Below are 20,291 nucleotides of genomic sequence, written 5' to 3' on the forward strand. Positions count from 1 at the left end.
ATAATAAAAAATAAAAAATAAATAAAAAAAATAAAAAAATCTTAAAAAAAAAATGTTTATCAAGACAATGCATACACCACTGAACATAGACCCTTATCAGTAATTCTGCTTTTGCCCATTGCCTTGTGATCTTTGTTCTCCTTTTTGCCCTTTGAAGCATGTGATCTTTGTGACCTACTCCCTGTTCTTAAACCCCCTCCCCTTTTGAAATCCTTAATAAAATTTGCTGGCTTTGAGGCTCAGGTGGGCATTACAGTCCTACCGATATGTGATGTCACCCCCAGAGGCCAAGCTGTAAAATTCCTCTCTTTGTACTCTTTCTCTTTATTTCTCAGCCGGCTGACACTTAAGGAAAATAGAAAGAACCTACATTGAAATATTGGGGGTGAGTTCCCCCAATAAATTCACTTATCCTGTGCCTCAGTTTCATTTAAAATGAAGAAAATAAGGGCTGGGCACAATAGCCTATGCCTCTAATTCCAGCACTTTGAGAGGCTGAGGCAGGAGGATTGCTTGAGGCCAGTAGCCCGAGATCAGCCTGGGCAACATAGCAAGGCCCTATCTCTACAAGAGTTTTTATATTTTTTATTTGTTTGTTTGTTTTATTAACCAGATGAGGTAGTACATGTCTCTGGTCCTAGCTACTTGGGGACCTGAGGCAGGAAGATCACTTGAGCTTAAGTTATAGTGAGCTATTATTGTGCCACTGCATTCCAGCCTGGGCCACAGAGTAAGGCCTTCTCTTGATCAATCAATCAAATAAGAGAGTCCTGCCTCATCTCACTGACTATTGTAATAGAAGTGAGATAATATATGAATAAAGCACTTAAAGCCTTAAAGTTATAAAGAGTTTTTTTTTAATGCAAAAAACTATTATAAATATTTATAGTGTTCTGGTACTACACTGTCAATAGACACAAATGATCCAAGGTTCATATAGCTTCTTACAGATGAAACACTCATAGCAGTTTGCTCACTAATAAGAATAAAACAGTCTGATCCAAGCAGAACAGTTTTAGTTTTTATTAAATGCCCAGAACACTGTAAATATTTAGTAAGTGGTAAAGGAAGGTAAGTATATTTTAACTCTTAATTCCAAATAAAGACAATGCAATAAATTTAAAATGTAGATACGTTTGTAAAGAGAATATTTCACAAAACTATAGATACCAACCTATTTTTTATGCATATGGCAGGATAAAACTAGTATTTCTCTCTTTCCATTTGAAAAATATTCCAAAAGCAACGCAAGGAATGAAAAACAGTAACCCCATTTTGGGCAAAACTAGAAGACAAACCACAAAATGAGTAGAAAGGCTGCCAAAAGCAATGGAGATGAAGTAGGAATATATGCTGTAGGCAGCACAGAGAGAACGCTCCAGTTGCAAATGGCAGAAAAAACAAAGTCTACTTCTTGAAGTTGATGGGTACACTTTAAGGTATAAACCCCTTGTTTATATCAAAGTGCACAGGTTGACAGCTAGAGCTTTCCTATATGTGGTTTGGTTCCAAGAAGCAGAAAGAACAATGCTAAGTAAGGAATCACACTAACTATATTTGCAGAGAGAAGTCCATCTCTGTGGCTATATGAGACAAAAGACTTTGTATAATGAAATTCCCCAAAGTTGTCTATCTCCATTGGCTCAGACAAAATAAAAGATAAATAGAATTTTAAAAATCTACAGTCAAAACAGAACTTTCACAAGAAAACTGTTGATACGGAGCTGATGAAAATCATGATGAATACTCCACCATTAATTAATGAAATTATGCAATCAACTCTAATTTGAAATTTTTAAAAATATATAATTATAAAATTGTGTTGACTAGAGCAATAATGAAGAAACTCATATAATCAATCACTTACTTCTGATTCATATTTTATTTTTCCTTCGTCTAAAATACGTGCATACTCTTCCTTCTGGTGTTCAAATTCTGACTTTAGAAATGTATGTTCATAGCGAAGCTTATTATATGCAGCTCTATACTTTTCCACCTCCTAAATTAAAGGGAGAATGCAATTTATCATAGATTTATAAACAAAATTTGTACTCACTCCAATAATCACTTTTACAAATATAATTTTAAATTACATTATAATGACAGCCACTCTAAAAGTAAAAAATAAATTTAACAGAAATACAAATGAATTTGGAAAAGTCCTCATAACAAGTATCCTACATACAGAATTAGTACATTCCTGAAAAGATACCCAAAAAGTAAATTACCATTCAATTAATCTTATTTCTTCACTGGTTCTCATTATAATAAAAGTGTATAGTATGAGGAAAGTGTTAATCTCTGGACTTAAACAACATGTAAGAATGCAGCACACCTTTCAAAACATAAATTTTTTAAATGTATAATTTAGTATAAGTAAAACAAATTCAAAAGAGATAAAAGGTTATTGTAATATTTAGCACAGCATCTTAACATCTAATTAAATATGACAATGATAGTTCAACTCAACACACCAACCTGAAGAATACATGCAGCATCATCTCTACTGATTGACCAGGAACACATGCAATTCCCTGGAGTGCTCTCATTCTGCTTCCTAACACTACTCTATGAAAGCTGCTGGCATTCTGAATACCCAGCGAGAAACTCAGGCAACAGAGCAGAAAGATACAGGAGACGCAAACAGGAAATTCGATAACAAGGAAAGCATGTCTCCTAAAACACCCAGCTCACCAAAAATCTTTAGTTCAAAGATTTCTAAGCCAGTTTATAAACCAAGAAAATGGATTTCATGATTTTACTACAGATACACTTCTCTTTGATTTAAAAAAAAAAAAAAGCTTGTATTGAATTTGATCACTTATCTTGGGTCAAATTTTGTTTATTTACAAAAATTAAATCTACTCCCCAATCATAATGGCTTGCCACTAGGTGTGTATTAGAAAGATCATATTATCAAGCCAGTAAGCCATTATAAAAGACGATTCTACACTGTTTTGGGTAATGACCACATCACTAGACTACAGCTCTCCAAAGGGGCCCATTTTGAAGGAGACAATAATCATTTGTATGTATAAGGCCAGCTATATTTGTTAAATAAGGTAACATATATAAAATGTCTAGCTAGTATCTAATATACTTATTACCTACAGTCTTATCCTGTCCCCTTTATTAAGCATTTAATCATACTACACCAACACTTAACCAAAGGAGACCCGTCTCAACCTGAAGTAAAACTGTAACAGATTTTTACTTTTATGAAGTGGCACGAAACTCATTCTCTCTTTCAACAAATATTAATTGAGCACCTACTGTATACCAAAATCTGTTCTAGTAACTTGGAATATAACAATGAGCAAAACAGGTAAAGGTTCCTCCTCTCATGCAACTTCCATTCTAGAGGTGGTAAAACAGAAAATAAACACAATAAATAAGTAAATTATATAGCACAGTAGAAGGTATGTATACCAGAAAAAAAAATGAAAGAGCAGGGTAAGGAGGTCTAAAGGTCTAAGCAGGAATGGGAAAGGCAGGTTACAATATTAAATAGGTAGATGGGAGCAGTCAAAGTAGGCCCCACTGAGAAAGTGACATTTTAGCAAAGACTTACAAGAGATGAAGTTAGCCACGACATATCTGGAGGGAGAGTATTCAAGGCAGAAGAGATGTGCCAATTCGGCTGGGCATGGTGGCTCACGCCTATAATCCCAACACTTTGAGAGGCCAAGGCTGGTGAATCACTTGAGATCAGGAGTTCGAAACTAGCCTGGCCAATATGGTGAAACTCCGTTTCTACTAAAAATACAAAAATTAGCCAGGCACGGTGGCACGTGGCTGTTATCCCAGCTATTTGGGAGGCTGAAGCAAGAGAACTGCTCAAACCTGAAAGGCGGAGGTTGAAATGAGTCGAGATCACGCCACTGCACTCCAGGCTGGACAACAGAGCCAGACTCTGTCTCAAAAAAATTTTTTTTAATTAAAAATAAAAATAAAAATAAAGAAATGCACCAATTCTGGAGTGCCAAAGAAACATCAGTAGGCCAATGTAGAAAAAGGAAAGGAGATAAGAGAGGTAATGGGAGTCCAATCCTGTGAAGCCTTAGAGGCCACTGTAATGACTGAGTAAAAGGGGGAACTACTGCAGGGTTTTGGAGTAGGGGAATGATGCTTTTCATTGAGACTTTTATCTCATGAGGATAAATGCACAGTAAACAACGTAAGTTACTTACTTCATCTAGATTCCGAAAACGTTCTCTCATTGGAGTTTCTAATTCCTGCTGTATTTGGGCTCTTAGCAATTCCAATTTTTGTGGAGTTAATATCTAATATGTAGAGAAATGCAAACAATATAAAATCACATTCAAATCAAGAATTCTCCATATTTCAAAGCCTCTCTCCTAATTATGAAAATGGAATTCATGAAAGTTTTCACAATATAGTTATTTTTATAGTCATCACTATACAAATAGAATCATCATTTGAAATAATACTTTAAGAATCTCAATTTCAGGCTCTTGGAGATGTCAAAAATTCCATTAACATGAAGTAAAGACAGTTACTGATTATTATTGCTATTGTTAGGAATAACTATGTTGGCAACTAAGACTATCATGTTGTATACAATGGCTAATAATCTAGTTATTTTCCAAAGCAGGCAAAATAAAGGTGTAACAATTTGTTATACCAAAGAGAACCTTTCAGACTTATTTTCAATTAGATAAGGCTCATTTGTACTCTCACACTGTACCTAATTTAGGTTTCTCCTTGTCACACTCTTTTATAGAACTCATATTTTAATAAGCAATTAAATATTTATGTAAGCCTCATATGGGAAGACACAGTCTTTATTCACTATTGTATTCCCAATACCTCCCACGAATGTCTGGCACATAGGAACCACTCAACTACTACTTCATGAATGAATGAGGAACAAATACCAGCTGTAAAAAAAAAAAAAAAAAAAAAGTCTAAAGTTTGTATTTATATTAATTTCTACAAAAATGATAATGTTCAGTTTCTTTTCTTATGAGCAGTCCAAATACTATGTTCAAAATATTACATTCTATTGAATGGAGAGTATACTATATACAAAGCATTGTACAATGCACTGTAACCTACATACATACTATCCTGTTCTAAGCACCTTATACGCATTCATTGATTTAATTCCTACAACAATCCCACAGTATAGCTACACTGAGGCATACAAGGTATCTAAATAACTTTATAAAGATCACAAAAACTCACGTGAAGTACATATCTCCCCATAAAAACTCCAAACTCTGGTGTTAAAAATAACTCATACACACAAATAACTATAAAAGTAGGCAATACAGCCTTACCAGACAGATAAAAAAGAGCAAACACATTTAGGATAGAAGGCATGATGCATCAAAGGAATGGGAAAACTAAAGCTTATACAGAACCCTTATATAGAAAGCTTACAGAACCCAAACTCAAGCCAGGTAACATTTTAATTTGCCTGGGTGTCAGAGACTGTATGGGAGAAAAGTGATTCTCAAAGGTGAGTTAAAGCCATTTTGAATGTGACCACATTAAGTACTACAGAAAATTTAAAATTGTGGGTCCCTATATTCACACTGGTAGAAATCTCTAAACACTGTAACATTTCCAAATGCCACCTTGGAGGGCTGTACCCCGGCTGGAAACAAAAGGAAAAGAGGTTGCAGCCAAAGAGTGAAAGGTTCCTGAATACCAGGTTTAGACTCTTATTATTCATTCGGTATTCAATAGTATTTACTTAAAAAATTTATTTTATTTAAAATGAATATATATAATTACATAAATAATTCAAACAAAAGCTTAAAAGGTCTTCTCACTGCAGTAATCCAATTTTCTTCTATTGAAGCAATCATTGTTAATAACTTCTTATGTACCCTTCCTAAAACAATCTACAGATACACAGGCATACATATCACTTTTGATTTCTATACAAAAAGGATATTGTACATATATTTTTCTGTACCTTATTTATTGAAGGTTTTTAAGCTTAAGAGTGACACTACCATATCCATATTTTACAAAGAAGCAAGATGATTCAAAAGCTTTAGTGGGAGAGTAGCTGTAGCTGTGGGAAGAAGAGGCAGTAAATGGAGCCAAAGAAACCAGATAGAAAGCTCATGTCATAATCTGGTTTACGGTATCAAGTATCAAGTCTGGGTGACAACATCAAGAATCCAAACTAAGATGAGGTAGCAATTAAAAGGAAGAGATTAATAGGTAAAGCTTACATGGCTCCTGTTTCAAATGATCTAACTTCAAAACTAAGCAAGCAAAACCATGGGAAAACTAAGAAAACCTGAACAAAGATGAGATATTAAAAGGTATTAATGAATAAGTATTTTAAATATGGTAAAGGTATTGTGGTTATGCTTTAAAGAGAGACTGCACTGGTTTGTTATAGAGATATATACTCAATTATTTGTTGAAACAATATGATTTGATTCAAAATAATCCAGAGACATTGAGGAAAAAAGTGGGAGTGGGTGGAACAAGCTAGTAGATAAAACAAGCCTGGCTCAGAGAGAATTATTATTAATGCTAGATGATGGGTACATGGGAATGCAGTACATGTTTGAGATTTCCAAAACTGAAAGTTAACTGAAAGTAAAAAGCCTTTCAGCCAAGATAGAGTAAGAGCCCAGATTCACTCTCTTGCCTGAAACAAACAAAAGAACAGACAAAAATTAAACAGTTTGCAAGACACTAGACATAAGAAAGCAAAAGGCAGATCCCTGAGAGGCACAAAACATAGAAGATGAGCTTTGAGAGTTTTCAGGACCTGGCACAGGAAAGGATACCCCTGCAGTTATGATGGACTCCCTGAGTTGAGGAGATGAAACTGAGCATCTAGGGACACTGGGGTAGTTAGAGTCCTAAGACAGGGTAGCAGAGAAAACAGGGCACAGAAAGATAACTATGAAGACCTACAAAAAGTTTTGACTCATTCAGTAGAGTACTGATTAGCACATGTGTGCAAGGAAACTACCTAAGGCTAGGCAAAGAAACACCTGAAAAGAGTAGAAAGATGAATACACAGAGCTCATAGAGACCTAAGAAGAGTTTCTGTTCCCCCAAATCAGATTAAAATCCTTCATTTTAGAAAGAAATTGTTATAGTACTCAGAAGAATCTTGCGTCAGTGGTGGGAAATAATTAGCACTACACTAAATACTACTCTGGCTCCCACTTAAAAACTTAAAAGCAAGACCCAGAAAGATAAAACTGTTTCCAAATAATTCAACGGTGTCCCAAAATAAAGTTCAAGAACATGTATCAGAATATAAAAATATTGGGAGGTGGAGATTGCAGGGAGCTGAAATCACTCCATTGCACTCCAGCCTGGGGAACAAGAGTGAAACTCCGTCTCAAAAACAAAACAAAAACAACAACAAAACAAATCCAGCATTTTAAAAAGAAAGTTCACAATATCTAACATCCAATACAAATTTACCAGGCATGCAGAGAAGCATAAGAGACAAAGAGAGAGAAAGAGACAGAGTGTGTGTGTGTGTGTGTGTGTGTGTGTGTGTGTGTGTGTGTGTGTGTGTGTGGTGGAAGCAGGGGGGATAAACTTAAAACAGGCCCAGAAATGATATAGATATCACTGAAACTTTATTGTACAGTTATTGTAACTGAATTCCGTACATTCAAAGAACTAGAGAAAAGACTGAACATGTTAGATAGAGATAAGGAAGATATAAAAAGACCAAGGCCGGACAAGGTGGCTCACGCCTGTAATCCCAGCACTTTGGGAGGCCATGGTGGCAGATCACGAGCTCAGGAGATTGAGACCATCCTGGCTAACACAGTGAAACCCCGTCTCTAATAAAAATAAAAAATAAAAAAATTAACCAGTTGTGGTGGCGGGCACGTGTAGTCCCAGCTACTCGGGAGGCTGAGGCAGGAGAATGGCATGAACCCGGGAGGCGGAGCTTGCAGTGAGCAGAGATCACACCACTACACTCCAGCCTGGGCGACACAGAGAGACGCTGTCTCAAAAACAACAACAACAACAACAACAAAAAGACCAAAATTGAACTTTCAGAGATGAAAATTACACTGCATGGAATTAATGGTGGGTTAGATATTGCACAAGAAAAAAATCAATGAAAATCAATGAATCTGAAAACATGGCAACAGAAACCAACCAAAATGAAGCACAGAGATAAAAAATACTAAAAATAAATTAATAAACAACATCAGCAAGCTATGGGAGAACTTTAAGTGGTCTAATGTTAGAATGTAATTAAGAGTCTCCAAACGAGGTGAAAGAGGAGGCAGAAAATATTTTTAGAAGTAATCTCCAAAAATTTTCAGTTTGATAAAAACTGTAAACTCATAGACCTATGGAATTCAATAAACCCCAAGCACTACAGATATAAAGAAAACTGCAAAGTATGTCCATCAAATTGCTTAAAACCAGCAATAAAGAGAACAGCAGCCAAAAAACCAGACAAGGTGCATTACAAAGAACAAAGATAACCTGTGCTCACTACCCTGTAGAGTGATGCAGCTGCACAATATCCATGCAGCTCCTAATATTATATGTTCAATTACATCACAGATGCCTCTTGGAAACAACAGTGCTTTAAATTCTGTAATGGTGTGCACCTCACCATTGGCCTGTGCAATCTAACAGCATACAACAGTTTAGGGGTCTTCTGATCTGAGGTCTCTGACAAAGGATCTCTAACTTTTTCTTAACTCCTAGGAATCTTATTAAAAACAAATACCCACATAATAAATTCTCTCTTCCTCTGTCTCTCCCCATCTCTCCCTCTCCTATCCTCTATATCTCCAAAGCACACATAAACCAAAGACACTGACTGAATTAGAGGATTTCTCCCATCCCATTTTAGGAAAAAATATTCTGTCTTAGACTACCTTTTTTTTTTTTTTTTTTTTTTTGAGAAAGAAAGAGTCTCGCTCTGTCGCCTAGGCTGGGGTGTAGTGGCATGATCTTGGCTCACTGCAAACTCTGCCTCCAGGTTCAAGCAATTCTCATGCCTCACCCTCCCAAGTAGCTGGGAGGACAGGCATGCGCCACCACACCCAGCTAATATTTGTATTTTTAATGGAGACAGAGTTTTACCATGTTGGCCAGCCTGGTCTCGAACTCCTGACCTCAGGAGATCCACACACCTCGGCCTCCCAAAGATCTGGGATCAGAGCCATGAGCCACTGCACCCAGCAGCGTCTTAGACTTCTAATGGAATATTGCCACTACTTGTCTACAAAGAAACATAAGAAAGCTTTATCATACAACAGTCTAGGTGTCATTACCTATTTTAAATCTATAAAAACAAATCTTTAACACTGCAGTACTTGCCATTTAATAATCTAAAATAGGCCAATATTTTACAAAGAATACTTTAAGAAGGCAAATACTGCTATGTCAAACATTCTTAATAAATTAATGACTGAAACTGAGTATTATATTTTGATCTGAGCTTCCCAGCAGTCAAAACAAAATGGGAAACTGTATACTAGGCTATAGTTTTCATTAGCACAAAAAGAGCATATTAATCATTGGTAAAGAAATTTTCATTTAGTTTTATTAGAATATATCAAATGATCCCCATATGTAAAAAGGTTTTGCTAACATGGTACATAGCAACACAATAACAACATGTACTGACCACTTACTAGATCAAAGTAGCATACTAATACTTTTTTTTGATGAATTTCTACCATCACAATTCCTTTTCCTGTGATTTTTTTTTCCCCGCTTCAAATTTTCATTTGTTTTTAGCCTGCTCTAAAATTCTCAGTTATTGTTTGATAAATAAGAAACAAAATACTACAATCTCTGGGTCCTTGGTAAAAACTGTATTTCTCGCTGAAGAAACTGTGCCTTTTTATTGGTTTCAGAAAAAATGAGACCTCTTTTTCATTAGCATTTATCAACAGTACAAGTTTCTTTTCATTTTTATAGTTTTTTGTTTTTTTTTTGGTTAAGAGTCAGGGTCTCACGCTGTTGCCCAGGGTAAAGTGTTGCCCAGGCTCCAGCTCCCTGAAGCCTCAAACTCCTAGGCTCAAACAAGTCTCCTGTCTCAGCCTCTTTCGTAGCTGGGACTACAGGTGCATGCCACTACGTCAGGCTAATTTATTTAACTTTATTTTTTAGAGACAGGGTCTCACTATGTTACCCAGGCTGGTTTTGAACTCCTAGCCTCAAGTGATCCTCCTGCCTCCCAAAGTGTACCATGCTCAGCCTGAACTAACACTTTCCATGCATTGTCTCATTTCATCCTTACAGTCATCCTATGAGCTAGGCACTATTATCATTCCCATTCACTACTGATGCAGAAATGTTCTTTAAATGAATATCTCTTATATCTTTTTCCTATAAAAGCCAAAGAGATATTAAATCTTAGAAAAAGCATTTCTGTAGGTAGACTAGATAATGCATGTATATTTTAAAAATAATCACCTTTCATAAACCTTCATTGAAATATTTCTTGATCTTTGTTGAATTTACTTTTCTAAACTTATAATTCACGTAAATTTCAAGCATCCATTAAATAAATAGCTAAATTGCTTCAAAATATGTGTTCATATGTATACATGATGTTTCTTTAGCTTATTTTTGCCGAATAAATATCACACAGAAACTAGATATGTGTATCTTAAAAAACAGAAGCCTTACTAGATAAATTACATTTGTGAGCAAACATTTGGGAAGTTTTCACATGGAGGAACATCCAAAGTTATCAACAGGGAGGCTATGCGTAGATGACTTCATTTTAATAGGAGACGGAAAATGTTTAACATACTTTAATCTATAAATACAATTGGGTCACTTTTTTAAAAGTTCACCAGGTTCTCTAGCACTGAAAGCACTGAAGCAGAGAATGAAGAGAGTCCTGTCTGAAAGATGTTCTAAAAGGGATTCTGCTTTGGACAGTGTATTCGTTTCCTAGGTTGCCATAATAAAATACCAGAAACCATGCAGCTTTAAATAACCGAAGTTTGTTCTTTCACAGTTTTGGAGGTTATTAGTTTGAAATCAGGGTGTGTTGACAGGCCTTGCTTCCCGTAAAATCTGCAGGGAAGAATCTTTCCTTGCCTCTTTCTAGGAAGCTTCTGAAGCACTTAAACCTCTGCCTCCACCATCACACAGTGTTCCCCTCAAACCCATCTGTCTCCATCTCTCTTCTCCTCTTTTTTTAAGGACACCAGTAACACTGAGTTAAAGGCCCATCATACTCCAATATGACCTCATCAACTTAACAAATTATATTTGTAATGACTCTACATCCAAATAAGGTCACATTCTGAGGTACTAGGAGTTAGGACTTCAACATATCCTGGTTGGGGATACAACTCGATCCATAATAGATTCAAAGAAAAAACAGATGATTACCAACTCTAACATGCTGAGGCTCTAGGTATGTTTGACACAGACAGTGCAATATATGAACAATAATCCCAATTCATACATTTATTTCCATTTTTCATGTCATTCATTCAACAAATAGGTGTTTACTAGGCATTATCCTAAACACTGAAGACACACTGAAAAAAAGTTCCTGCCTTCATGGAGTCTGAATTCAAATAAACATGTCATCATTTATGAGTATTTACTATGTGGCAAGTATGGTAGTAAAAATGTAGATGTTATCTCATTAGTCCTCACAACTCTTCTTGTTAAGCAGAAACTTTTATCCCCTTTACCACATGAGAAAACTAGGCATAGAGACATAGTTACTTGTTGAAGGTATCATCTTCTGGAAGAACTGACCCTTGTTTTTCATTATAAAATGTCCTTTTTACCTTTAGTGATACTCTCTGTCTGGAAGTCTCTTTTATCTGATATTAATATAGCTACTCCAGCCTTCTGGATGTGCTTTACTTACTTTCTGGATGTGCTTGGTACAAATAATCACATTTAGATGTCACTCTCACAAAACAGAATTAAATTTATAATACCTGAAGAATCTCTCAAATATCTTGGGTTTAGCATTCATAGCTTCCATTCACACAGGGCTCTATATTTTTGCAAAACAAATTAATGCACTGATTGTACAGGCTTAAATTACATTTCCCTCTTCAATTTACATTTCTGAGGTTTCTATTTGTATATTTAAATATCCTAAATATACCTAGGAATGAAACAGCACAGTGGAGGCTCCAAGCCAGGCTTCGTGGTGTTGTTCCCAACAATGGTAGATTTCAAAAAGTTACTGAATGACAAACTTACAAGGCTTCTGTCAAAGAATATCTAAGAGTTGGGTGATATGCCAGACAGGTGACTTGAAGGATGCCTTCTTACTCTCTGAACTTCTGACTCTAATATTAATAATACCTTATTATTTGTACCAAGCAGATTGTTAGGCAGAAATAAATAGCTGGTGCTCTTCAGAGATTAAATAAATACAGGAAAAATTATTCGTGAGAACCTACTAATTTAAAATTTACAGGAAATTTGACAGGAGTTTAAAGTCTGGCTTTGCTCTACTTTCTAGACAAATGAAAAAATGAATAGTGTGAAAATTATCTAAAGAAACTGTACTTCAGCACTTCGGAGACAAACATCTTTTGCTTACAAACCCATTTGCTTTACAATGTACACAAAAATTATGTGCACATACGGTTTTTACAGTCTCTTTTAAGAAACTCCTTACGAACAGCTATCTTTTTTTAGTTTACTTTCAGTTATAATGCATATACAAATATTAGTAAATCTTTCTTTTAAAAAAATTCTTTAATTCTGGATTTTTATCAATTCAAACTCACTTTTCCCCTAATTATTCTTAATGGTAAAATATTATTTATATCAGAATAGGCAATATAATACCAATTTACATAAAATAATAGCTTAATGGCTCCCTTACATGGTAGCTAACATTCTAAAATACACGAAAGAAGATTAAATTGTACCACTTGGAGATACAGCAAAGTAATCATTAAGGATATAGACAGAAATTGCCAAATTCACCAACACTACTTACTTCCATTACGTATCTGACTACTTTTATACTAACTCAAATATATTTTCTCACCTGCAGTTTCATTTCTTCTAAGTCTTTAGTTTTCTCTACTAATTCTCCTCTTAGTTCTTCAAGCAGCAGCTGAAGTTTTTCCTGCTGAGTTTGCTTTTCATTAAACAGGTGCTTGAGTTCATTTTGTAACTTTACATATTCATTATGCAACCTGGTTTTTTTAAAAAAGACTTCAATTTTGAGTAAATCCTTTCTTTCTAATTGCATTACTTTATGTAAAGTCAATCAACACTACAGAAAAACAAGACCAATATCACCCACTACTTTAAACCCACAAATATCTTCTCTTTACAGAGTTTCATTTAATTATTAACACTGTAGTTTTGGAATGCAATTTTACTTTGGTGGGAGATGGGGAACACATTTAGCCATCTGGATACATTTAATCTTACATGTCTTGCTACTTTCAAAATAAGGTATATAAATTCATAACCCACTTGATATCATACTTAGTTTGGAACAAAATAATTTTAAAGTAAAAATTTTACTATATTAAAAAAGTTTTAAATGTATACACTGCAAAATAACAAAATTATACTATATTCTATAGCAAACGTTCAGCCAAGATAATGCCAATAACTTTTTAAAACTAAACCCCACTTCTAGATTTAAGTAGTTTACCTTGTGTGTTCAGCCTTCAGAGTCTGATAATTAGCTTTATGATGCTCACATCGTAACCTTTCATCAATTAACATTTTCTGGAACTCCGACTGAGAACTTGTCAATCCGCTGTCTCCACCAGGAGGAAAATTATTGGGAAAAGTGTCCATATCAGTAAATGTGCTGACAACCATGTAAAAATAAGTTTTGGCTTTCTTACTGTTGTAGTTTTCTTTCCAAGAGTATTTCCCGCTCCTTTCTTGCTAAGGCAGAATCTCAGCAGGCCAAATTATACCTGCGCAGAGAAAAAACATAATTTGCGATCAGTAAAAGTAAGCTTCCTTTAATGTTACATATTTTTATCACTTTTATTATTCTCCTTATCTTTTCTTTTCTTTTTTTTTTTTTTTTTTTTTTCTGGGAGGAGTCTGCCCAGGCTAGAGAGTGCAATGGTGTGATCTCGGCTCACTACAACCTCTGCCTCCCAGGTTCAAGCGATTCTCCTGCCTCAGCTTCCTGAGTAGCTGGGATTACAGGTGCCTGCCACCATGCCCGAATAACTTTTGTATTTTTAGTAGAGACGGGGTTTCACCATGCTGGCTAGGCTGATCTCCAACTCCTGACCTCAGGTGATCTGCCTGCCTTGGCCTCCCAAAGTGCTGGGATTACAGGTGTGAGCCACCACGCCCAGCTTATCCTTATCATTTTTATTACAAAGCCCAATCTCAGATTTTAATTGTTCATAAAACAAAATGCAAATATAAAGCCGAATCACACCTCGAAAAATTTTCTTTATTTCCATGCAGCTTCTGTGACCATCAAAATCACATCTTCAAGTATTAACCTAGCTCCACTAGAAGCACAGACTTCTCCAGTTTAGGTAGTCTTAAATTCACAAACCAGTGTTGTGTTTCCTGAAGCTACTGCAGTAAGCTTCAAATATAGATCCTGATACAAAATCCATACTTCTAAATCAGAGGAAAAGCTATTTGGAACTTGGTAACTGGCTGGGGAGAATCAAGGTCTTCAAAAGGTGACTTCCAGCAAGTAACTATGTCTGTGATTAATGCTTTGAAGAGTCTTTTATTTGACACAACGCAAGCTGCACCCAGACTGCAGATTCAGATGAGAAATTAGTCAACACATAAATATTGATCAACTCCTATGTGTTATACACTGTTAAGAACAGAAAACTAAATCTCACCTATCTCCAAAAGTACTGACTCAGTATTATGAACATTACTGTTTATTTCATCTAGAAGTAAAAAATGATGTTTCAAAGTGTTCTTATAACTAAGAACAAAAATTTTAATTAAAATAGTTGTCTCCTTTCTTTCTCTAGTCCCATAATACATATATACATATACACATATATATACACATACACACACACACATATACATACATATTTTTTTCCTGATAGAATCTTCCTTAGTCATGGGTTATTAACAAATCACTTCTTATAACAAAAAAAATCTTTGTCCTATGCAAATCAACCATTAAATTATTCAGCCTTGCTTGAATTATACCATCTCTGATAAATTAGTGTGATATCTACGTATTACTTAAGACAACCTTTAAACTATAATTGCAGTTTTTTTGGTTTATTCTGAAATTATATTTTAACAGAAGGGGAAAAGTTCCTCAAGAACATTATACTCCTTACTCTTAGGTTTAATGTGCACTGGTATTCAATTTTTGTAAAGACAGAATGTGCTATCTGTAGCAGCTACCACAAAATTATCCTGCCAAAAGTATACATTTGCCAAGGATTAATGAATTGCATCATAAAACTGGCATTCAATTTTTACTCCACTGTGGGTAAAATGCTATCAAATAGAATCTCATGCTCCAACGAAATCTTTCGTGAAAAGAAGAATCAACTGATGTGGCAAACTTCATTGTTGTCTCATATTAGGAAATTGCTACAGCCATCCCAACCTTCAGCAACCACTACTCTAAAAAGTTAGCAGCCATCAGCAGAAAGGCCAGACCCTCCATCTGCTAATAGATGATGACTTACTGAAGGCTCAGGTGATCAATAGTATTTTTTAACAACAAAGTACTTTCTAATTAAGGTATCTACATTTTTAAGACATAATTACATTGTAAACTTAACAGACTACAGTATAGTGTAAACATAACTTTTCTATGCACTGAGAAACCAGAAAATTCATGTGACTTGCTTTATTGTAGTAGCAATCCAAATAAGTTAAAATAAGGAAACACTAATTGCTAAATGTAAGGTTAGGTTTAACTCTTGGCTTCTTAAAGCTTTATAGGAAGAAAAAATATTTGGGGATTAATAAATACGTTTGGCTCCACATTAAAAATTATTCTACGGAAAAAATACATTTTTAAAGATTATAAAATGTGTGTTTATAACATGTTGATATGTGACAGCCCAAAATTGCTTACTTCCTAGGTTTTCACTAAAAATTAAGATTACTAAGATTTAACTAAAAATTAAGATTACTAAGAGCTAAAATTCTAGTTAGTACATAGAATTCTGTATGCAAAGTGTACAAGAAAAAAACAAAATTTGTTTTTGGTGAAAAATTGTTTTAAAAGACATAAAAATGTTTTTATTTAAAAAGTAGGTCTAATTCAGAGGTTACTGAAAGATTATTTCAAACTATGAATTTGGAAAAACATAAAAACAAGGCAGAAAGGAACAAGTGAAAAACAGATACAAAAAACTATGACAATGTATTTTTGGTAAGAAAAGAGAATGACAGTAATTTTTTGTATAAAAAAACTTATGTGGTTGAAATGATAGAAAAAAAGGGAAGTAAATTTTTGTCCTAAGGTAAAATGATTGTTTCAATATAAAAAAGAGAAATATAAGACAAAACTAAAGGATTGAGCAAGTTGTAGAAGGTCTGGGCAAATTATGAAAGGTTGGTGAGAGATGAATCTTATGAAAGAAATTTTATTTGTGAACAAATTGGCTAAGATGAAAAGTAAACTGTGTATAGGTTTGTCTTAAAATTGACTCCTCATATCAAAAGTACACTGATACAAAACTAAAATTTGATCTTCTCTTTTAAAACAAGATTTTCTTAGAGTACTGATTGTTCTCAATGAAAAAATAATAAAAGTACATTTTAAGACAAAAAAAACCACTATTTAAAAATAATAAAAGTAGATTTTAAGGCAAAAAACCCCCACTATTTAAAATGGAGAGAGAAATTAATAATGATAAAGGTTAAATACACCAGAAAGATATGACGATTTTAAATTTATATGCACTTACTATGGCCACTAAGTATGTAAGGCAGAAGTTGTCAAAACTCTAAGGAGAAATAGACAAATTCACAATGATAAGAGAAGAATTTCACCACTATTCTTGGTAACTAATGGGACAAGATGATTTTAAAAAATAATCAGTAAGAACACAGATTATTTAAACAACACAATTAACCATGCTGACCTAACTCACATATGGAAGACTATACCCCATAACTATAGAATACACACAACTCACAAGTATACACATAACATTTATAAATATTGACCACATACCAGGTATTTTTTAAAAATTTCAAACATTTTAAAAGACCAAGATCATACAGGATACCTTCTCTGACCACAATGTTATTAAACTAAAACTCAATACAAAAAATAACCAGAAAAGCCCCATGTGTTTACAAAGTAAGACACACATTTCTAAATAACTTATGAATCAAAGAAAAGGTCAAAATAGAAATTAGAAAATATGTAGTACTAAATGAAAATTGATACCCCATTTCAAAATTTATGGAATAAAGGTTTCTACTTTGAGGAAGATGGAGCAGATACACATTTTCCTTTTAAACTCATTAATAAAACTAAGAGTGCTGGATTTAGGTATATGACAAACTTAAGACTGAATAACAGAGACTAGAAGGCTGATCACCTAAGGACCTGAGAATGCAAGGACAAATACAGTGGTGAGTTTAGTTCCCTGAGCTTTCTTTTTCATGTATCTCGGACACAGAGCTGAAGAAACTGGCAACCAGAAAACACCAATTAATTCAGACAAATAAGTCTTGAACAAAAAAAGCCTACTCTCTAGCCAAAGAACAAAAATGAGAAAGCCTAGCAAGATAATATGTAGACAATTACAATGCACTCTATCCAAACACCACACACACACGCACAAAACTGCAGTTCTACCTCCATCCACACAAGCAAAGATCAGGTGGAAGCCAAGCTAGGCTGTAATAAAATACCCTAGTACTGGGCCAAGATGGTGCACAAGAAGGCTGACTAGAAAACAGAAACTTCCATTGCTTCCTGAAAACGTAATAAAGCTCAATGATCCCGCAATGTCAGAGGAGACCACACGGAAAACCTAAACTTTCACCTCCACCAACAGTAACAAAGAGGACCTCCCTCACCCCACTGAAGTGCTGGCACAGAAGACCTAGTTAGGACAGGCACAACCACCAACAGTAATGAGGCTACCCTCTCCAGGGTATCAGTGAAGATCACATGGAGAGCCAGAACTACAGCTACCTGGCAATAACAAAGACCCCTCCCGCAAGCCCCCTCCCAAAAAAACTAAAGTGTCAACAGAGGCCAATTTAGAAACCTCGACTTGCTAGGCACTATGGCTTGTGACTGTAAATCCCAGCCACTCAGAAGGTGAGGTGGAAGGATTGCTTGAGACCAGGAGTTCGAGACCAGCCTGGGAAACAGTGAGACTGTGTCTCCAAAAAAAAAAAAAAAAGTCATTAGCTGGGCATGGTGGCATGTGCCTATATATATGCCCAGGTACTTGGGAAGCTAAGGTAAGAGGATTGCTTAAGCCCAGTTCAAGGCTGCAGTGAGCTATGATTATGCCACCACACTCTAGCCCAGGCAACAAAGCAAGACTCCCACCACTTAAAAAAAAAAAAAAAAAAAAAACACACACACACAAACAAAAAAAAATCTTGTACTTCCATCCCCACCTGGCAAAAACAAGGTAGTATGCCCTCTTTCCTCTACCAGAAAAGTGTCAGAAAAAGCCAGCTAAAACAAAAGGTTTAGATAGAATCCATGGTATTATAATATCCCAAATATCCAAGTTTCGATAGAGAACCACTGGTCAGCCAGGCACAATGGCTTGCACCTGTAATTCAAGCACTTTGGGAGGCTGAGGCAGGTGGATCACCTGAGGTCAGGAGTTTGAGACCAACCTGGCCAACATGGCGAAACCCCATCTCTACTAAAAATACAAAAATTACCTGGGTGTGGTGCTGCATGCCTATAATCTCAGCTACTCAGGAGGCTGAGGCAGGAGAAACGCTTGAACCCAGGAGGCAGAGGTTGCAGTGAGCTGTGATCACACCACAGCACTCCCACCTGGGCGACAGAGGGAGACTCCATCTCAAAAATACATACATACACACATACATAAATATAAGAAAAGAAATCCACTGATCATATCAAGAATGAAGATTTCAAACTGAATGAAAAAAGGTAACAAGCCAACACTATGATGACAGAGATGTTATGGTTATCTGACAAAGACTTTAAAGCACTGATGATAAAAATGCTTAAACAAACAATGACAAACAAGCTTGAAATAAATGAAAAGAGGGTCACAGCAAAGAAATACAAGCCTCAGAAAAGAAGGTAAAAAGAACAACCAAGTGGAAATTTTAAAACTGAAAAATACAGGCTAAGCCTGGTGGCTCAAGCCTGTAATTCCAGCACTTTGGGAGGCTGAGGCAGGTGGGTCACTTGAGGCCAGGAGTTCAAGATCAGCCTGGCCAACATAGTGAAACCCCATCTCTACTAAAAATACAAAAATTAGCCAGGCAGTGTCGCATGCGCCTGTAGTCCAGCTACTCAGGAGGCTGAGGCAGGAGAACTGCTTGAATCTGGGACGCAGAGGCTGCAGTGAGCCAAGATTGTGCCACTGCACTCCAGCCTGGGTGACAGACTGAGACTCTGTCTTTAAAAAAAAAAAATTAAATGACCAAAATAAAAATATTAGATGAGCTCATCAGCAGAAATAGAAAGGAAAAGAATTAATGCACTGGGAAGACAGAACTACAGAAATTACTCAGTCTGAACAACAGACAGAAAATAGACCCACAAAATAAACAAGCAGCTCAGGGACTGTCAGAACTAAAATAAAATACCTACCATTCCTGTTCTTGGAGTATGATTCTATTTATATGAAATATCCAGAATAGACAAATACATAGAAGGTAGACCGATGATTGCCAGGGGCTAAGGGAATGGGGAAATGGGAACTGATTGCTTTATGGGTACAAGGTTTTCTTCGATGTGGTAAAATGTTTTGGAACTAGACAGTGGTGGTTGTTACACAATGTTGTGAATGTAATAAATGCCACTAAATTATGTACTTTAAAATAGTTAACGTTATGCTACATTATTTTCACCTTAATAAAAAAAGAGAAAAATAAACCTAGCAAACTAGAAACTTCAAAGTGCATCAGTCTTATGAAAGGTGTATATAAAAAGAGTATGTTAAAACACCATACCTGATTTTAAAATCTTAAAACATCTTTTTCTGAGAATGTGATCAAAACAAGAAAGTCCACTATTGCCACTTTTATTCAACATTGTATTGAAGAACTGGAACAAAACAAAGGAATAGAAGATATAAAAACTAAAAAAAAAAAAAAAAAAAAAAAAATTCTTTATATACAGATGTTCTGATTGTGTATGTAGAAAATCTAAAAAAAAAAAAAATTACAGAAAA

General features: G+C 35.2%; 1 protein-coding gene across 1 annotated transcript in view; it reads right to left on the reverse strand.

The window, feature by feature from the left end:
• CEP83 (centrosomal protein 83kDa) overlaps positions 1 to 20,291 on the reverse strand; it is a 154,903-nt gene that overhangs the window by 94,485 nt on the left and 40,127 nt on the right. Inside the window, exons 2-5 of the mRNA XM_011933941.1 lie at positions 13,610 to 13,883; positions 12,989 to 13,139; positions 4,191 to 4,283; positions 1,868 to 1,999 (exon numbers count right to left, since the gene is read on the reverse strand). Coding sequence (XP_011789331.1) covers positions 1,868 to 1,999; positions 4,191 to 4,283; positions 12,989 to 13,139; positions 13,610 to 13,782 — 549 coding nt within the window. The 5' untranslated portion in view covers positions 13,783 to 13,883. The remainder of the gene's footprint in view (positions 1 to 1,867; positions 2,000 to 4,190; positions 4,284 to 12,988; positions 13,140 to 13,609; positions 13,884 to 20,291) is intronic.

The sequence above is a fragment of the Colobus angolensis genome, unplaced genomic scaffold (assembly GCF_000951035.1).
Source record: "Colobus angolensis palliatus isolate OR3802 unplaced genomic scaffold, Cang.pa_1.0 Scaffold10, whole genome shotgun sequence".
NCBI classification, from domain to species: domain Eukaryota; kingdom Metazoa; phylum Chordata; class Mammalia; order Primates; family Cercopithecidae; genus Colobus; species Colobus angolensis.